At 32.7% G+C, this 14,132-nt stretch overlaps 1 protein-coding gene across 1 annotated transcript; it reads left to right on the forward strand.

Annotated features, from left to right (window-relative positions):
• The first annotated feature begins 2,886 nt into the window (after positions 1-2,886).
• On the forward strand, positions 2,887-3,807 carry LOC127793906 (protein E6-like). The gene has a single exon (XM_052324684.1). It carries the CDS (start codon positions 2,964-2,966, stop codon positions 3,603-3,605), a length of 642 nt encoding a protein of 213 aa, XP_052180644.1. The 5' UTR covers positions 2,887-2,963; the 3' UTR covers positions 3,606-3,807.
• Positions 3,808-14,132: the final 10,325 nt, after the last annotated feature.

Consider the following 14,132-nt stretch of genomic DNA (forward strand, 5'->3'; position numbering starts at 1 on the left):
CATAAAATTTATAAATATTAAATTTATCATTTATTATCATTCATCTATAATCAAAATTTTAATTATTAATTTATATATAATATAAATTTTAAAATTTATTGAGTTTATCACTGAATTTATGGTATTGAATTGCAAGTTAGTTTTGATTCTATAAAAATATGAGTTTATGCATCTAAATTTATGACTTGTAAATTTGTAGTAGTTGACTCATAAATTAGATAACAATAATATAACTTTAAATGAAAAAATATAAGTTTTTAAATTATTGCTTTAATGCCACATGCAAGTCATAAACTTAATATTGAAAGAAACATTAATTGATAAAACATCATATCAATAAATCTTAAAAATTCATATTTTTCATATTATACGAAGAAAGTAAAACATACTTTGATCTATTCAAACTTTAAAATGTAAAACACATTGCCACTTGACGATGGAGAAAAAATTATAAGTTAATTTTGATTTTTGATTTTTTTCTTTTTGATGGAGTGAGGATCAAACTCTTAGTTTATATATCTTTGAAGTTAAATAAAATTTTAATGTTTAATTATTTTATTAAATAAATACAATTATATTTGATAAAATAAATTTAAATATCATATGTGAGTCAAAATAATTCTTACATAGTTTAGGAAAAATTCTTGAGAGCCAAATAAGTTGATAGACAAACTTATAGAATAAGAGCTAAAAGACTAAAATGTCCTCACTCACGTTATATTGTATTTTTTATAATGTAATATGGGTGAAGGTATTTTAGTTTTTTAGCTCTTATTCTGTAAGTCTATCTATTAACCTGTCTGACCCTGTAAAAGAACTCCATAATTCAGATACTTGGCCTACTATACCATCGAAGTTTGTTGAAATATAATGCTATCTTATCTTATAAGATGCACATGAAGACGCCTGTATCTGAACCATAGTCAAAACAGAGGAACATGACTGTTAAATCATTTTTAGTTACTTTTGTCATTTTTTTAAAGCCAAATACTGATTCCTCTTTTCCCTTCTTTTCTTTTGTTTGACAATATGCATTTGAACGTATCATTCAGTCCTTTGAGAAGGAGATGGATCCTCCTTGGAAGAGGCTCCTTGTAAGTTTACTTTCCCACCAATTGCGCTTCTTAATTAAGCGTAATCCCAATTAAGCGTAATCCCAGGGGGAAAAAAAGAAAACATAAATGTTGACGCGAAAGGATTAATGAAAAGACTTCGTCCGATTAAAGTTAATCACCTGATTGATTGGTCAACTGTCCAATAATCTGAGATTTTTTTATTCTTCTCTTTTTTCAAACTTAGAGGGAAGATTGAAAAGAGAGTTTTTTTTTTTTTTTATATAAAAAAAAGTATTTTAAGTGATTCTTATTCGTATTAAAAGATGTATTAAAGTAATTTTTTGATTTGTTAAGTTTTAAGAAAGAGCTGAATGAGTAAGATGATTAAAAATTTATGATTTTTTATATTAACAAATTAAAATTCTTATTATATTATAATCTACTAAAATTTAGAGAGATAATGAGATGGAGTTTATTTAGGCACATGATGTGGAGTGTGATTTTGTGCACCCGGGGTGAATGTCACCCTTTGTCAATTTTGTGGGACTCTCGTTTTTTTTATTTCTCCTCTCTTTCACTTTCGCTCTTCTTCTTTAACAAGTCTCTTACTTTTTTTTATTGTTGCTACATTCTCTCTTGCTGTGGAGAGGAAAGATGCAGCAACAGTTGATGCGCAATGAAGAGGGAGGATGCGGCGGCAAGAGGGTCGACAACGAAAGAAAGGCAACTGGAGCAAGGGTATAAGAGAAAAGAGAGAAAAATAGATTGAGAACAGACCCCAATAACTTTTTTATCCCTAAATTAACCCCCGGGTGGGGGGGGGGGGGGGGGGGGGGGGGGGGGGGACCCTTCACCCCGTTAAATAAAGGGTGCACAAAATGGCACTCCGTGATGTGCGGCGGGCAACACAACTAGGGCATTCAGCCCATGATGGCAGGTGTGGGGTGCAGTGCAGTAGGGCCCTTATAAACGTGACATGAGCTCTAACTGTTAAAAAAAAAAGAGTGGAAATTTGGAATGTGAAATGGCCCTTCTCAACTAACCCAACCACCCATGACCCAACCCTCATCTTCTCTTCCCACTCCCCCACTAAACTCTGATTGTCCTAACTCAACTTTTAAATGAAATCTCATGGAATGAGAGACTGAGTCTGAGGGTGGGTGGGAGCCAGCAATCCTTCACTAGGAAAAAGTTGGGTAATGCCTTTTTTTCTTTATTTATTTTTTAATAAAATAAAGGCGAGGCCTTTGATAAAGTTGTTGTCGTAGGGCACATGCTTGGTGTCCAGTCCATTACCATTAGTACTGTTTCTGATATGAACCCATCCATCCATTTCTCTGGGCGGGCCCCCACCACACCAGCCCAAACTCCACAATCCCCGCCTTGCCTTGCCTTCTTACAAATAATAAGCGACCTCTTCGGACACTCTTTTTATGTGATATTTTATGTAACGTTTAGTAATGCTGCTGCTACGTTCAACTAGCATTTTCAAACTCATATATCATATGCTAATTAGATGTGCATTATGTTCGAACTTAAAAAAATTAAATTTTTATTTGAGAAGTGCCACTAATAGAGGGGTGACAATGATTTTTACTAAATAATACTATTTTTTTTCACAAAGATATAGATGTTTAGTTGTATTTACTATTTTACTCGTAATAAAAGAATCTTGAAATATTATAATTAATTGTTAAAGATATACCTAGAAAGAGTCAAAGGCCTCTTTTGTTAAAGTGTCTTTTGCTCGCAGGGCCAAAATTAAATCATAACCCGCCTTCCTGCCTTGTCTCCCCGTAATAATGAGTAAAAAAACAGAGAGAGAGAGAGAGAGAGAGAGATCTATATAAGAATTGGACAATAACTACATTTGACAAGGCCTGTGCAGCTTCCCTCTTTTCTCCATCCATGGCCTCTTCTGCCAAATCTTTACCACTCCTCTTCCTCCTCCTCGCTCTGTTATCTTCTCAGATCAGCCATGCCAGAGACAGCCAGTTCTTCAGCAAAATCCCCGCCGCCACCACCAACCCAACTGCCAAAGAGTCAGTAGTTGAAGTGAACCCCAACAGACAGCAAGAACCAACCTTCATCCCAGCAGACACCCAAAACTCCTACGGCCACGAATCCGGCCAGCTCTCCCCAACCACCACCTCCGCCGCCGCCACAACCACCACCACTTCTGAACCCTACACCGCCGCCAACGACCTCCCCTTCGAAACCCAATTTCAAGAGCCCTACAGTTACTACAACAAGCACGCGTATGTCACCAAACCGCAAGGCTACGTCCCCACAACCCACTTCTTCAACACTCATCCGCAGAACGGCGGCTACACCGCCCGCACCACCGCCTCCTACAACAACTACTACAATTCTCAGCTGGGTATGAGCGACACGAGGTTTCTAGAGAATGGCAAGTATTACTACGACCCTAAAAGCGAGTACAGTAACAAGGGCTATTATGGGAACCCTGAGAATTCATACGAGGACAGAAAGTGGGGAATGGGAGGCTCAAGCAACGGGCCGTTCTCACAGGGAGGTTTTGAGCCGTGAGCTTTCCAGTTTCTGCACAATCTCAGTGATGCTCGGAGTTTGCATGGTTATGGGATTTTTAGTAGGGAAAAAGTTACTTAATGTTGGTAATTAAGTATAACTACAGTAATTATTATATATGGGGGGTTGCTTTGTGTTTGTTTATTGGCATAGTTTTTTCATCAAGAACTTGGTTATGAGATCTTAAATATTCCTACGTTAATTTGTTGTCAAAATTAATTTGGAGTATTTAGAAGTAGAAATTATTAAACTATCCCTAAAAAATAACGAGTCACTACTTGTTATGTCACAAACAATAAGTACGTAACACATCTCTTATCTAACTTAAATCCAGTTCTAAGGGATTAACCCAGATCTAATTTTTCTATATCAATTCGGGACATGAGTTGAATTTGATAGATGTGTTCAAATTTAAATTTAAATTAAAGATATCGCTATATGATAATAGTTAAATTTGGGAATCTTGGAAAAAATCTGAAAAATTCTAACAAATCTAAAAAATAAGTCTAAATATTTTATCTCCTTCAATTTATATAAAAGAAGACTTGTACAAGTAAAATTATCTTACTATAAATTAAACTAAGAGACTCTTTAACTCTATCCACCACTGTTGTAAATGCAAATCTCAAAACATACTTAATCCATTACAGAATCCGTTATAATGATTCCAACCATCATCAAGGCTTGTGATGTTTAATATCCTGAACAGGCATATAAATTCTTGTGTACTTAGTGTGTGTGATTAATTAATTTATTCGATTTACACCTAAAAGGTGTTGATAATAAGTTCTCACCATAGATCAAAAGAAGAATAAACTAGTATTTCTTTATCCAAAAAAATAAACACTATCACAGTAGAAGCCTGGTTGATTCGAGTGACTTTTTCTATTTTTTGTGGGTCAAGAGAGAAAAAGAATACTATCACAGTAGAAGTCTGCAGGTTGGTCTGGACGAATTTTTGTTGTTGTTTTGAGTTAAAAAGTTCAAAATTTAAATGCACCCACTTACATAATAGAATTGATCATGTGAATTACAGTAAAAATAAAATGATTAATTTACTTTGTCGAGAATAACTGTTTTGTCAAATTCAACATTTTTTCAACAAGTTGGATCGATCAGATTTTGTTTTTGATTAATTTTTTCAAACAGAAAGCATAGCTGGTGTAGACTTTTAAGCCATTAAAAGGCGACTTGACAGGAACTCAATAGCGTGGTGGACGGCGGGGTGTTTATGCCTTAAGAGTTAATTTCAATTGAGAGCATCGAGACCTAATTACTTTAATTTCTTTTTGCAATTTTCAGCAATCACGGTGGTTGATTGAAGCTCAAAGTTTAATTAGTGGGAAAATGCTATTGGTATACCTTTGTGTACACTTTAAGCTACACAAAGGTGTATCAATGACAAAAATATCCCTCTGAGGCGCATAGAGGCGCGTGAGACGCATGGAGAGGCGCAAGGTATTTTTATCATTGATACACCTTGTGTAGCCTAAGATGTACAAAAATAATGTACGTGTAACATGACTCTAATTAGTGACCCGCCACTGCGGCTTTATTACCATATCCACCCAAATTACGCATCCATCAATCAATCACAACATCTTCACAGTAATTTTAATTTTTTATATTAGATTTTTTATTTGATAATAAAATAAGAGCGATATTCTCTCGGACTGCACTAGCGTAATGCTACAAGGTATGATGAATGATAATTATTAGTACATGTGACAACTCATGTGACATGGACCTCACATCTAGTTGACTTTTTAATTTATTAAAAGAGAAAGAAAAATCAGGTCCAGAAAAAAAGAAAAACATCTCTCAACTTCTTTTGTGTCATTATGGCGATTTTCATTCCTTCAAACCCATCATCTCTCTATTTGTTTTTTGATGAAATTTTTTCTGCGCATGTGTTGTCGATAAGGGTCGCCAGATTCATTGTTTGCCACCACAACTCACTTTCTGATTATGCCAGTTGCCTCCCACCATGATAAACAGTCGAAATAATCTCTAATTGTATCTAGTATTGAACGACTAACTCCACTCACTAAAAGTAATTTTTATCAATTGTGCTTATCCAAGGATTCCATCGTGTTCTCTTTGGTCAATTCTAACCTACATTATAAGTTTTTTTGTAGTTTGTCTTAAAAAATCATTAGCGATTATGTCTTGAATTTTTTTTAATCATATTCATAATTTGGTTAGTCCTAATACCCTTTTATGTCTTGAAAATAATTAAGTAATTTCTTTGTAATTTGTCAAATTTTTAACATGTATTTGAAGAACTTGACAACATAAGCTTCTTGGCATAGCTGGCCGTGCTTGAAAAGAAATGGTTGTGAAATTTTTTGGCATAATAGGTCTGCTAGTTTATAGGTTAAATCTTGAAAAAAGATTATAGAAAGTACATTGATAAGAAAAGAAGATTACAACTTGATACTAGAGATGCTGAAGCAATTCATAATTATTTCGTTCAGATGCAAGCAAATAATTCAAGCTTCTTTTATATGATGGATGTAGATGACAAATCTTGAATCAGGAACTTATTTTGGGCTGATGCAAGAAGTAGGGTAGCTTATGAAGAATTTGGTGATATAGTTACATTTAATACAACTTATTTGAGAAATAAGTATGACATGTCCTTTGCACATTTTATGGTTGTAAACCGCCATGTGCACTCAATTTTATTTGGATGTGGGTTATTATCAAATAAGGACGCTATCTTATTATATTTATCTGGTTTGTTCGTACTTGGCAAGTATACATGTCTGGAAATGTATCGAGTGCGATAATTAAAGATCAAGATAAAGCAATGCAAAATGCAATCGATGTTGTGTTTCTTAATTCTAGATATCATTGTTGTCTATGGCATATAATGAAAAAAGGTGCCAGGGAAGTGCTAAGGGGCTATAAATTATACGAAAAAATAAAAAATGTGTTGCGCAATGTTGTTTATGAATCTTTAGAGAAGGCAAAATTTGAAGAAAAGTAGGAATAGTTTATTAATGAGTTCGATTTTCATGAAAATGAATGATTAGATAGTTTGCACAAAGAAAGACACGTTGGGTTCCTACATTTGTAAATGACATATTTTGGGATGGTATGTTAACCTAACAACATAGTGAAAGTATGAATGCATTTTTTGAAAGTATGAATGCATTTTTTGAAGGCTACGTAAATTCAAAGACAACATTGAAGTAATTTGTGGAGCAGTACAATAACGCTTTAAGAAGAAAGGTCAAAAAGGAAAACGGTGATGATTTCTAATCTTTTACTTCATGGATTCCTTGTGTAACACATTTTGAAATAGAAAATTAATTTCAAAGTGTATACACTAACTCAAAGTTTAAAGAATTTTAAAAAGAGTTGACTGAAAAATTATATTGAGAAGTTTCATATCTTGATAAGAGAAATGGATTATTTGATGTGGTCTATGATAGAATGGTTTGAGATAGACATAAAAGATTTTATTTTAATGTTTATTGGAATGAGGGGAAAAGTGAGGTTAAATGTGCTTGTCGATTGTTTGAATTTTGAGGGATTTTATATCGGTATGCTTTGTCAGTTCTTATTATTTTGGTAAGGCTTTTAGTGAAAACAATGGGCTTCATAGTCCTCTAGCTATTCGAAGATAGGGGCGTCCACCCAAGACTAGAAGAGTCTTCAATGCAGAGAAGTTTGTTTTGAAGAAGAGAAAATGTGAAGACAAAAAAATTCAACAAAAAGAGAGAGAAAATTGAGGTAGCTGACTACATTTTATCTCAAAATTCTGTTTGAAAAATTATAATCTATTTAAACATACTAAATATTTATTATTTTAATTTACTATAATTAGTCTTAGACAACCGGATATTAGCATGTCCATTGGAGTTGGCACACAAGAAAGTTTAGGTATCCAGGTAATGTTATTTTATTTTGATAATCTACAATTTTTATATTATTTTGATGATAATTTTTATATTATCTTGTATAATTTTTATACAAGCATTTATCCTTTATAATTTTCATATTAACGAAATTGCAAGATTCCAACAACATGTTCCAGACTTTCAATACCTACCACCTTAGCCATTGATGCCTCAAGCTTTACTAAATTTTGGGTTCAATGCTAAGGTAAGTACAATGAACTTGTGTGCTATTTTTGGGGTTATCATCTTTGTGCGGTCTTTCATTGTTCATGTTCTTAATTTTGACAAATGAGATAAATCGTAAGTAGAGACTTTACTTCACTGCACAGGACAAGGTGATAATCCCACGACCTATTAGTGCGAATCCCAATTTATTATGGACCAATCACTTGACCTGTACTCTGGGGTTGTGTGCTATCTTTTGATTATATTATGTATGTTAATTTTTTTTTCTTTTCAACATTAGGTGATACCATATATTACTGCAATTCACATATGCAATAAGAAGACGTCACAATGTGTAACTTGAATCAAGTAATGATAATTGAATCATGCTACATATATATTAGTTATTAACTTTTTAAACTCGACTTGTATCAATGTATTTTTATTTTTGCAAATAGTAGGACAAGCAAACAAGAAGATGGTAATTTGGTCTACGAGAATCAAAGTTACTTTATGAAAGTTTAGCCATCAAGCACTACCTAAGAAGTTATTTTTTGTGGACGCCATGTAGGGTGTTTCACATTTATTAGAAAGACAAAGTTATTTTTTATTTATTTATGAGATCTTGTTTTGGAGTGCAAACTAGTGTAACATCTAGGTATTTTAGAAAATAAAAATAATTAATTTCTATATTTGAGATGATTAATTGAAAATTTGTGACTTTGTGAAATTTTATGGAGGATATTGAATTTATTATTATTATTTTATTTTTTTTAATAGGAAAGTGATTGGAAGATTTTGGAATTTTTTTCGAGAATCTAAGTACAAGTTTGAAATTTTGGGAGTTATTGTAATTATAAGTATAAAAATCAATGGTTGCAAGAATGCTAAAAAGAGAGTCTTGTAGCCTAATAATTACTTGTGCATAAGGAATGTTTTGTAAAAGAAAGTTACAAGAATTAAAGAATGCATGAACCTGTAAATTAAAAATTGATGTAAAATGAGAATTAAAATAATTTTTAAGACTTTGAGAGAGATACTAACTGTGCACTATGTTATTGCTGCTGTTACTTCTTATAATTTTTAATTTCTTTTTAAAGCAATTTCCATAAAAGAGAAGTTTCAGGAATTGAGAAAATTGTTATGCCAAAAAGCTACATCAATTGCTTATATATATATATATATTATATAAGCATTCCAATTTTAATATCCATCCTTGCTTTTCTTTCCAATTGCAATTGGAGGGACCTCTGCCAGCAAACCATACTTTATTTTTTTATTAATATATTAGTTATAGATGGTAAATTGAGGAATATATTGTAGTTAGGGGTTTTGAAAATTTATCTGTATAAGTAGGAAGAAAGTAAGAAGAGATTGGAAAAGGCCATGTGAGTTCAATAAAGAACCGGAGTTTTGAGATAAGAGCAAAATATTTGAAGTTTGATAGATGTTAATTTTAGTAATATTTTCTTCCGTTTAATTATATTTAATTTTTGTTAGAGGAATATTGATAAATAATATCAATGATTTTAACACTGTAGAGAAATCTTTCTCAAGGGGCTATTTTAACGTCAGACAACAAAATCTATAAGGGCGTGTTTGATTGGAATTATTTTCCATGGAAAATGTCATATCAATGGAAAATTTTTCATACTTGCATGTTTGATTGATTAACACTTTCCATGAAAAATTTTCATGGTATAATACATTGAAGCATGTTTTTGGCCCATTTTCCATAAACAATTACAACTAGGGGGAGATGGGAATTGTTTTCCATGAAATTGGAAAATATTTTCTTTTTTCACCTTTTTCCAATCAAACACACCATAAGGGTTTAATATATTTTATGTGCAAATTATTTGTCATGACTTGCATATGATAATAGGAGACTGCTTAGACATGAGGCTATGGATTTTTATTTGGACGAGACAGAGCTCGTGTTAGAATTCATAAAAAATCATAAGGGGTCACCAAGAGTCAGAGAGGGGTGAGATGGGCGGGCCTGCATACATGATTCATTTCGCATTTATCTATGTTTATTATGATTTACAATTTGGTATGTTTACATACTACCTTTATTGAGTCCCCGGACTCACCCTTTATAAATAATCATAGATGATTCACACCATAGTAGAGGGAAAGTAGTGATAGTGGATGATTCACCAATAAACGTGGTTGACTATCCGTGACAGGATATTTGTTGTAATGCAGATTTATGAATATTTTTATATTCCTTGTTTGTAATATATTTGTGTGAGACAGACAATATGTTAAACTTATAGTATTTCGTTAGAGAAATAATTTAATTGCAGAAAATTGAGCTTTCATCCCAAAGTCTTGTAAAGCGTCTAGCTCTGCCAAGACGCGGGTGCCCTCCACTACCTATGTTGTTTATGGGACCCGAGTTTTTTTAAATGAGCGAAGGCGATAAAACTTGGATCCCACCCAAGGCGTCCTAATTTGTAGAGCATAGCAGACCTTCAAATTTGTTCAATGATCGTAATTGTAATCGTAGGTTACGATGGCATCCTGAATGTGGGACTGAGGGCGGCACAACTAGCATGTGTCTTTACCACTTGGCTTGTATGCTTTAATACAAGGTTAATGGCAATTTATATATTGGGAATTCATATATATTAGATTTTCTCTCTCTGAAGTGTAGAAGTCTTTTAGTATATGCCAGTTATATTTGTGATGATGAGATCTAAAAAATGAAACATTAAAACAAAGATGAATCCACCTTGTTCAATATGAATGAAACAACTCAAGACCACACTTTAGCCATCCGTTCCCTTTGTTTCAAGTCTTTTTCTAGTTAATGGCAGATGCAATATATAAGCAGAAGAATGATGAAAGTGACGCTTTAGTTGATTCTAAGCAACTTAATTCCACAATAGAATACATTGATTCCATGAAATTAAGCAGAAGATTTATGGTTCTTCAAGCTTCCGAAAACCATAATTTATGTCCATCACAAGGGTCTTTCAACAGCCAAAACCTGATTTATAAATTCTTTTCTGGTCGAATTGATGTCTAGATATTTGGCGGTCACAATTACACAAATCGAAGTATTATTAAACCTTAAAAACAACCACATTTAGTCCATTGGTACCCATAATCTCATTGATAGCCACATTTAAAAACTGCTTAGTAGCAGAACATGCACACAATGATAAAAAAAATTGCCTAAAGTCTAAATTACATCCACAAAATTTGTGAATCCACGCAACTGAGAGCAATTCATCACATCTACATTCGCCAAGTCGTAAAACCATTCAACCACTTCTAAATGATTCCAATTCAATTTCTTGGCAAGTTGAATCCATGGGGTGGACCTAACCGGGCTGCCCACTTCAAAATTGAAAATCCAAAGCATGAAAAGGATGTTGATGATGTTACGAGGAATGACTTTTATCGGAGGTGATTTTGATCGCTTATCGTGGTGGGAGGCAGTTGGCGTAGTCAAGAGGTGAGTTGTGGTGACGATTGACAATTCTGGCGACTCTCATCACGATACATGTGTTGAGAAAATTTCATTAGAGAACAAAGAGAGAAGATGGGTCTTAAGAAATGGAAATTAAGATAATGATGCGAGAAAAGTTAGAATGACGTTTTTTTTTTTAATTCTTTTTTAATAAATCAGAAAGTTCAACTAGATGTGGGGTCCACATCATATGAGTTGCCTCATAATAATTATTATCAGTCATGCCCTCTGTAGCATTACTCACCTTCACTAGGTCAAATTCAGAATTAGAAAATATCCTTGAACTAGAAACCAAACAAAAAAAAACTGATCACTGGATTCCATGCTAATTGCTAATCATATTGGGCCTTGCAGTGGGCTTGGATTATTTGGGCCAGTGGTAGTCTCTTTTATTCATTGTCGGATTAGACAGCCCAAGCGGAACTGAAAAATTGGGCCAGAGAGACCAATTGTTGATTGATCAGGTTTTTTATTACTTCATGACAATAATTAATATTATCCAAATATATATACATGCATGTACGTACAAATCATGAATCTGAACGTGGGTGCATTTATGAATATACCGTTACGTGCACGTGTATATATATATATATATCTGCAGTATGTATGTATATGTGTGTTGGCCTTGTCAGGTATATACATATATATATATATATAGTTTTAATTTCATAAATAACGTGGGTGCATTTATGAATATATCATTATGTGCACGTATATATATATCTGTAGTATATATGTATATGTGTGTTGGCGTTGTTTGGTATATATACATATATATAATTTTGATTTCATAAATAACGTTATTTAATTTATATTAAGTAAAAACGTTAATATGATAATTTAAATATAATAATTAATTAGAGACTATTTATTTAATTTTTTTAACACAACAACTTAATAAGGTGGGTTTTACATTATTATATTTAAATTACTATATCAGCGTTGATTAATATAAACTAAACAAAATTACTTAAAAGATCAAAACTCTTTTTATATATAAATGAATATGTCATGTGCATAAGTGTGCAGGATATTGTTACAGCTTAACATATTACATAACATTAATCTATTAATTTTTTTCACAACTATGATTGACCATATTTATATAAACATATAATGTGTTACATCAGCCATAATTATTTTTTCTTAAAAAGTAAGTTAAGTTGTCCTAAAACAAAAATAACAGACCTCTTGCTTTTTTATAAAATCAAAACAACACTTTTAATAAGACTCTTATTATTGCTTGTTCTTAACATTAGTAAGTACAATATTAAACTAATTAAATTACTAAACGCTACATTCTGTATTGAAATTAAAATAAGGGTTTTGCTCAATATAAGTTGTATTTAATATATTGTATTTTAAAATATTTTTTGACTAATAAAAAATATTTAATAATTGAAATTAAAATAAATTAAACACATCTTGAGAGAATACATTTGTTATCAAAACTCTTAAAATAAAGAAGGGAGAGTACTACAGAATTAATTAATTAATTAGCTTGGAAAGGGAGGCTCTATCATTGGAAAACTTAGAAACTAATTAAGAATTGATTGAGGGAGGGGTGGGCGTCTTCGTCGGTCGGTGGACGCGGGATAAACCATTCCTCACTTTCCCGCCCTCTTTCTCGCCCACCAAACGTGGCCATTGGTCACAACTAGAGACAAGCGCGACGTAAGCATCAGCATTAATTGAATAGTTGCAGGAAGGATCAAATGCATGATGCAGCAGCAGCAGCAGCATCGGTTACGTTCAGTGCACGCACGGTGACAAGGAAATGGCAACCTAATGCCCATTCAACCACCTTCAGCCACATCATACAACAGTACATTCATTATACATGTTCATGAGAGCCATCATCCAAACCGTCCATTATCTGTTCTTAATTTTGCTCATCTGATGTTTTCCTCTTCACTTCACTTACCCAACAAGATTAATATTATGTACAAAAATATATTTAGGTCTAGTTTAGTGTAAACATTGTTTTCGTGTATTATTTGTAATTTTGTATATTCTAATTTTGGTATGTACTTAATTTATAACTTTTGATTCCTCAAAACATAATAAAAATAAATAATTTAACATATTATTACTGCTTAGTCTTATCTAAAAACATAATAAAAATAATATAAAAAAAGGCAATTGACCCGCCAAAGCATCTTAGCTGACCCGTTTGAGTTGACACAACTTGGCCCATTTCATTTAGGTTGAGTCTATTGCCTGTCCTAGTCTGAGTTTTTGATGGTTAAATATGATACAACTCAACTAGCATAGTCTAGGCAAACGTGTTTGACGTGTCTGTTCACCTACACCATATCATGTCCTTGTGGTTCTTATTCCTTTATTTTTAGGATTATATTATATTGCTCGACAGCTTCGCATGTACACGTGTAATGATAAAAAATATTCCTCATTCTTGACTACTTTCTTTTTACACTCTCTTCTCCTGTTCTCATGACTGCTCGTCGCATTCTTTGTTGCCTCCTCGTCTTATGTTGACCACCATTACATTCTCTATCTCCTCCACAAACATGGAGGATGCAAGGACAGTCGGTGCGAGGCGAGGCGACGAGAGATGGCCATGAAAAAAAAGGAGAAGATAGCAAAGAGGAGGAGACCAAGGGAAAGAGTAAGGGGTATTTTCGTAATTTGATTGTCAAAATATTGCATTTGGTTATCCTCCTGATCATGTAATTGGGGCAATGTAGTAAAATTTTTATTTATATTCTTTTTGAAATATAAGATAATAACAAGTTTCAATTATAACACTTTTGAATAAGATATGTAAATGTATTGGATAAAAGCCTCTGAAGGTGCATATATAAGATAAGAAGAGCAGATGGAATGAAAATAATTATAATAAAAAGATAAGTATCATTACAAATTTACAAAAATATCACTGTAATAAACTCATTAATACATGTAATAGATTATAAATCATATATTAGATAGATACAACTACAAATA

Source organism: Diospyros lotus, chromosome 2, assembly GCF_014633365.1.
Source record: "Diospyros lotus cultivar Yz01 chromosome 2, ASM1463336v1, whole genome shotgun sequence".
Lineage (NCBI taxonomy): Eukaryota > Viridiplantae > Streptophyta > Magnoliopsida > Ericales > Ebenaceae > Diospyros > Diospyros lotus.